The 7,408-nt window shown below is 42.6% G+C and overlaps 1 protein-coding gene across 1 annotated transcript in view; it reads right to left on the reverse strand.

Annotated features, from left to right (window-relative positions):
- Window positions 1-5,784, reverse strand: part of ADCY1 (adenylate cyclase 1) — a 329,625-nt gene extending 323,841 nt beyond the window's left edge. The window contains exon 1 of the mRNA XM_018568544.1: window positions 5,150-5,784. Coding sequence (XP_018424046.1) covers window positions 5,150-5,758 — 609 coding nt within the window. The 5' untranslated portion in view covers window positions 5,759-5,784. The remainder of the gene's footprint in view (window positions 1-5,149) is intronic.
- Between the last annotated feature and the right edge of the window lie 1,624 nt (window positions 5,785-7,408).

Consider the following 7,408-nt stretch of genomic DNA (forward strand, 5'->3'; position numbering starts at 1 on the left):
GTAACATCTAAAAAAAGAAATAATTTGCCAAAGCAGCACCCTGAAAATGTACCTTTTGTCTGGAATTCCTCTTGAAATAGCAACGTACTTTTTGGTATGTAAGTGTTCCTAGGCACCCCTGTACCTACAGCCTCAAAGCTGTGTATCTGCAGTGTGAGTTCTATGGCACGGCTCCCTCTGACCACAAGTCTCAGGAAGTTGGGAGTGAGATTAGGTAATTTGATTACTGAGCTGCTCTCTGTTCTCTTTGCTGGAAGCTCTGCCATGAAATAGCAAACAAAAGGGAACAGAGCGCCACCTCTGTGTGTAAAATAGTTTATTACAATAAATAAAACAAGGGATAAAAGGTACTCACAACCAAACGTTTTCATCAGGCTTTAACAACAAACGATCAGAATCAAGATGATTTTGATGAAGGGGGCTTGCAATCTCGTCAATCTTGGCTGACTGAGGTCGGTGGACGGTGATGTGACCGGAGGCTACCGTGTTACATAGTCGGGGGGATACCATGTTGGGTTAACAGACAGTGTGGCCTCTCGTTTGTTGTTAAAGCCTGATGAAAACGTTTGTTTGTGAGTACCTTTATCCCTTGTTTTATTTATTGTAATAAACAATTTTACACACGGATGTGGCGCTCTGTTCCCTTTTGTTTTCTATGTTCGTGGTGGAAGCCCCAGAGCCTTGGTTGAGCAGCCCCTCAAGTCTGTGTGAAAAACTGTGATAAACTGTTGAAAACTTTGAGTGTGCAACCAAGAGCCATTAGCGCCAAGAGCTAAAGAAAACTTTTTGTCTGTCATGAAATAGAAAAGCCCAGCCCCTACCAAGTTGGCTGCCTCTATGCAGAGACAAAGTGCAGACCAAGGTATAATAAGTATGTAATGGGGAAAGATCAACTGCAGGGAGACTACAGGCATAATTGGTGACTAGCCCTCTGCCTGCTCTTTTTTGAGCAGAGCTTTCAGAGTTCAGTTCCTCTGTTGAGGTTGTATTTAGGGGGCTGGTTATAAAAATTAAAAAAACAAAAAGGTAGCAAAATATGACAAAAGCTACTAGCCAATCAGACTCAGCCATCATTTTCCTAGAATATAAAACCTGATTGGTCACTATTGCAAATAACTCTGTTTTTGTTCCAATTCTTTAGGCTTTAGTATTGCTTTAAGGATAATTCGGCACGAACTTGTGGCAGGGTTATATTGTAATTCTTGTTAATTTGTTGCACGCATTCCTGGCAAGTTGTAGACTTGCAGAACACTTGCAGCACAAGTTCTAGTTGACACTTTTTGAATTTGTAGCAAATTTGCTTGGAAAGTCTACAGCAAGAGCCCTGTAGGTCTTAGCAAGAGCTCTGCAAATGTACAGTACTTTTGGAAAGCACATCGATCTGGAGACTTGCAATGCAGACTTGCTGTAATTGTGCAACAAAATTGTGAAGCTTGGCAAGTCTGCAATAGTTTAGCAAGTCATTTTTAAACTTGCAGCTCAATTGCTTGCTATCTGGGTTCACATATACTATAACTTAATTCACCTGATACAGTGAGGAGTAATTAGGCCCAGCCTACTTTAAAAATACAGCTCTGTACATGCAGTGATTTTCCTAACAAGGTTGAGTCAAAATTAGGCCACCATTGCTTTCTTGCTCATCTGTGACTTGCTCATCTACGTTTAAGCAAGCATAGGGGAGAGTAATCCATTCTGGAAAGTACTGCTTGTAGTATTTTTTTGGTGTGACTCATTCCCATTTTATGCACTCATGTACAAGATATTAGGGTATGTATTAGAGAGTTGCACAAAAGGCTTTGCTGAGATCCTGTCAGCTTCGAGTTGCACAGCCTAGAAAATACACATTGGGGGGAATTTATCAAAACTGGAGCAGCCAGAATCTGGAGCAGTTGCCCAAGCCAACCAGTGAAATAGAAGCTGATTGGTTGCAATGCAAATCTGCTCCAGATTTGGTCTGCTCCAGTTTTCGATAAATTCCCCCCATTGTGATTTTCAATCAAGAAAATTGCATCATACGCAAATATTTATCTGGCCTTCCTTTAAAACGGATAGGGCATTGTAGTGCAAGATCAAAGTACTTATCAAAATATTTTCACTTGTGTCCTTCTTTATAGCAGAAGATCCTGACCATTTCTATTCATAATGAAATCAATTTTAAGAAGCACATTTTGTGAATACAGGTAGAACTTTAAATTTAACATTGCAGTTGTTTGTAATATTAGAAAAGTGGATGCTTAAGCAAGTACAGTGGAGACAGCTGATAAGTAAATAACCATTTACATCAAAGTGAGGACCAAGTCCATTCAATATACGCAAGTTAAAGAAGAACTCTGGGCATAAATATTGTTAACCCTTGCAGTGGGGCTACCCATGGACTGCGAGGGTTAGGTGCTTGTTTTCATATAGGGACAAAAAATATAGATTTACTTATAAGTACTATGTAGTGTATAGGATGTGATTACTCACAGGACCCTTGGGGGGGGGAGGCTGAAAAGACCGGTCTAACATTTTCAGCACATGCCTGATGGAGGAAGCATTCAAGGGTTTACAGAGCTTCGTTTATATAATGAAGGGTGCAGCTTCGGGGTTCCAACAACGCTAGGAAGATAAGCCAATTCAAAAGTGTCGGTATAGTGCCGTTGGCCCGCATCCAAAACTAACACCATAAAACGTCAGCAGCATCATGTAACTTACTGATAATAATTAAGGCTAATTTAAAGAAACATACTGTTCATGCATACATACTGAAACCTTGCAAAAGAGGGTTTTTTAAAAATCATTTTGCAAAACTACCCTTGCAGTGGGACTGCATCCGGACTGCAAGGATTAAACTCTCGTTTATGTCTAGATTACCCGGATAAAGCAGTTTTCCAAGACCCCCCAATGTGCATCATGGGGTACAATGCAGAGTCCACATCCAAGGGACAGTGCACAAGCTGTAGCGTAGGGGAGATAAGAAGAGTGTCGACTGCCACGTGAGCAGGGATCAGTTAAGTAAAACTGCTTTACCCAGGTACCCTTGATCTAAACGAGCAAGTAACCCTTGCAGTGCACTGCTAGCTGTTTTTTTTCCCCCCGGAGATAGGCTTTAAGTTAGGAAAATATGAATTTAGGTTAATGTAGATAATGCAAAATAGTAATTATGCATGTTTATGCACAATTATGAAATAATATGTTTCCTGAAGAATGTATTGATTTTAGAAGTCACAGAAGCATCTTATTTCCATAACAATGCGACAGTCCAGACACTAATAACCAACTTTCAGTTCCAAACAAAAACAATTCCCATTTTGTGACTGTTCTACCTCTGCTGTCAGTATAGAAATACATCATAGAATGCAAGAATAGTTTTCATGGAACATACCTATGTTCCTTATATATTTAACAGATGTCAGTTCAACTTCATATTCAAGAAATGCCAACACTGCTTAGCAATTATGAAGATAAATCCTAAACACGCAATGTCAATTTAACACCTAGGGCCTAGAAGATTAGAGCAGTGATAAGTGCAGCTACGCTGAGCTTCACACCAGAGAGACTGAGATACGGAGGTTGATTATATTTCATGTAAGCTGTTCTGTTAAATTGGCAAGCAAATGATCATTTGAATACCTCAATCATTTAAACTGACCACGCACCTTAACATCGCATTGTACAATCTCATTTAGGTGCCCACAACTGTGCAGTTCACAAGTCTGCCTGTTTAGACACAAAATAATGAATTTGTAAGGCAAACCGTCGCGTTACCTAGCTTTGCTAAATCTGAAGGAAATTAAGTAGAGAGGGTACAATCAGATTGAAATGTGTAGGGCCCATTTTAGCATGATTACCAGCTTTTTTAAACTCTGTCTACACGTTTCAAAAATGAATCAGAATTCAGGCCAAAACAAACAGCTCAGCATTAGGAGTGATTAAGGGCTCATGCACATGGGCGCCTGTGCCCATACAACTTAGGGCTCGTTCTCACTAACTGGACAGTGTAACGTCACGGATAGTGTCTGCTGCGTGTGAGCCTTGGTGCAGGGCACTGGTTAATGGTTTCTTTATTTTATTTTGGAGTGTATATAGTGTACCGGCCCACACGCCAGCGCTTTACTTCGGTTTGCTCCAGTGCTCTGCAGAAAAATGCGGCATATCCGCATTTTACCTCTGCCCACTTTACCTCACATCACACCTGAGCAGTGGTGTGAATGGGGCACACCGATCAAATTGTATTCTATGTGCCCTATTAGTGACTAGTGTTAGTTCTGCGTAACTAAACGTCAATCACTGCTTTATTAGTGAATAGGCCCGTAAATCAACCATATTTTCCTGCCAGGGAGCCACAGGTGCTGTGTACAGCCTTCCATATAAGTCAATGGCTGTATACGGCTGTAGGTGGGTTTATGCCAGTACACCTGCACACAACTCTGGTAGCAGACTCTCTGTGTCCTGGGTTGTACGTTGGTACGGGTGCACAGAAGTACCAACATGTACATGGCTATAGCCGTGTAGAGCCATTTAATTATATGGAAGACAGCTGTGTCTCCCTGGTGGGTTAAATAAGGCCAAATTTACATTGTATAGGTGAGGGTGCCCATGTGCATGAGCCCTAATGTTTCGCTGTACATAACTCGCCTTTGTGAACGGATAGTAATTTAACAAATGGATGTCTGTCACCTAGCTCTTATTTGGTTTCACTTACACATCTTACAGCTTTCCTGAGATCAAACCAAGTGCTACAGACCCTGTTAATGATTATTATTATACAGGATTTATATAGCACCATCCGCTTGTGCCACGTATTAACAAATCATCTTCAACACCTTGCAGGTTTTATTGATAATTGGATCCATTGGAAATTAAAAAGGTCATATGAATTGATGATAAAGATCAACTAATAGAGATCTTGTAAATCACTATAACATACTATGGAGAAAACATTCTTATGTCTTGCAGGTGCCCAACCAGCTATGAGATAAAGTAGGAAATCCTCAGTCGGCAGCAAGCCCAGCACTAACTGCCCATCGTCCTAATCGGTGAGGACAGTTATGACCGAGGCTATAGCATCGGACGGTTAAGTATTACAGTTGGCGCAAACAGCTCAGGGGTTCAGGAGTCCACAGAAAGTAGAACATACTGTCGTAGTGAAAAACAACGAGGAACTCACCATTCTCCAGAGCCTGTGTCTTTTAACGCTGACAGATGTGGCTGTAACAATGATGTGAGAAACAGACACCATGAAACCAAAAATGATTGCCAGCAGGGTCCTAACAGGCAGCAAAGCATAGGACACAAACGTCACCAGCATGAGTTGCCACATTCCTTGATCTGATGAAGAGGGGGGCTCCAAGCCATAAGCTCCCAAGGAGAAAGGGCAACACAAAAAGGAAAAAGTGAAGCTGAACAGCAAGGTGAGCTTGACAATTTGCTGCAACTGGGTTACCTGGAGATATTTGACGTTGGTGACAATGAAGAGGGACACAAAAATAATACAGTGCACTGGATGTGACCCTTTAGAGATGGTCAAGCGAGGTCCGGACATGAGCTCCACCAAGGCTAAAGTCGCTGTCATGATAATTAAAACAGCCAGAGCCTTCAAGGTGGAGGTCTGCTCCAGCTTTAGGTTGTAATTCTGGAAGAGTGATTCCAGCTCTTTGCAGTCAAACTCGTCTTCGCATGCGATGGAATCCAGAGGGGGGGCGGGGGAGCAGTGGCACTTCTTCCTTCTGGTTTTGACTTTCTGAAACGGTATTTCCTCCATATCAGTGCCATTCATAAACTCGAGAAGAAATCGCGAAGTCCTTTCCTCCTGTTCATCCGAGCTGACAAGTGATCAAATGAGAGCTCATCAGCAGGGGCTGACAGCGATAGTGCCGGGATGAAGCTAGATTAGACTGTACCAACGTACTTGTGTGCATGCCCTAATCCACTGCACCTAGCTAGGCAGGGGGACTCACCAGCACGTACGTCAACTGGGCAAAAATAAAGGCAACCCTCACCTTGTACAGGAGCTCAAAATACAAATCAATCCATGGGCATATCAAGCTGCATGGATAAATGATCAGAGATGATTGCAATGTATAGGATGGCAGAAACAGAACGCAAATGATTGGTGCTGCTGCGGTGACTAGCAATGAACGGAGAATGCAGGAGAGAAAAGGAAGAACTAGGCGACAATGACAAAAATAAAGACTAGGTGCAAAAAAAGCTGGGAAATAGAATGAAAAGGTAATCCCCTTCCTACATCCAAGAGCATGTCACCGAGCGCTGGGTGCTTAGCGTCTGCGCACTAGATGCTGGAGAAGCCAGACACGTCTCTGCGATCTGAGCAGATTGACAAGCACAAAACACAGATTTGACAACATGACCACGTTTGAGTCTGCTTTGCAAACATCCTCCACTCCTCCTCCCTCCTCTCCTCTTTCTATATCTGGGCAGGCGCTTCCATTAGTACAGATTAGGCATTTACCTTAGGCGTCATAATGAAGTGGGAGGTACACACAGAGGTTTTGTGAAGGTAAGAAGTGCTGGTGTTTTCTAAAATATGGCATCCCAGGGCTGTGGATGTAGCTTTCTTGTCTATGAAAACTTCATCTGTGCTCCCTGGTGATGACATGATGTACACATGGTGCCTCCTGGTGCAGCAGATCTTTCACAGAGGTAACTGTATTCTGACTGTCTGCAGTGGAAGGAGAACAGGCAGCAGGATGCTCTCATTATCAGAATAAAACCCTTTTTTTATTTTAAGAGCAGAGGATTTCCACACTTATATTAGCTGATTCTTCTTATTAAAGTGGCACTAAAGTCAGGAGTTAAATCTCACAAATGCATTAAAGTACCCTAAAGGGGTCAGCTGGTTCTGCCTCTAGATAGGCAGAGCCAGCTGTCAATTAGCCAGCGGGGTGGAGCTCAACGGTATTGTCGGGATCCATCTGGGCTGTGGAGCGGCTCTACGCTCGTAGCTTATAGCAGCACATTCGCCTGTGTAGGCAAAAATCCTTGCACCGGCCCTGACTGTCTTTCCTTCTGGAGGGTCGGCTACTCTTGTTCCTCATGGCACCTGTGTGTTGCCAGTGCTGGGTTGCTTGCTTTTACTCACTGTATGTTTGCTTCTCTTGTGAGTATTGAGATTAACAAAAATGTAGCTTATTTGTGTATTACTCAGCTGTAGATCCTCAAATCATCTCTGAATTGGTGTCGACACTGACCTTTTGTTCCCCAAGGTCCCTGTGTGTTGTAAAGTAGCCACTGCTGCAAGCTCGCTCCCGTGATCTCATGTTTAGTTTACTAATTTGTATTGAGATTGTAGTCCATTACCACTCCAAGCTAACTCCCATGTTGGACTACAATCTCAATACAAAATTAGTAAACTAAACATGAGATTGTAGTGCATCACGGCAGTGAGTTCAGAGCGGTGGCTACTTTA

This window comes from Nanorana parkeri, unplaced genomic scaffold (assembly GCF_000935625.1).
Source record: "Nanorana parkeri isolate BGI_ZX_2015 unplaced genomic scaffold, ASM93562v1 scaffold1205, whole genome shotgun sequence".
NCBI classification, from domain to species: domain Eukaryota; kingdom Metazoa; phylum Chordata; class Amphibia; order Anura; family Dicroglossidae; genus Nanorana; species Nanorana parkeri.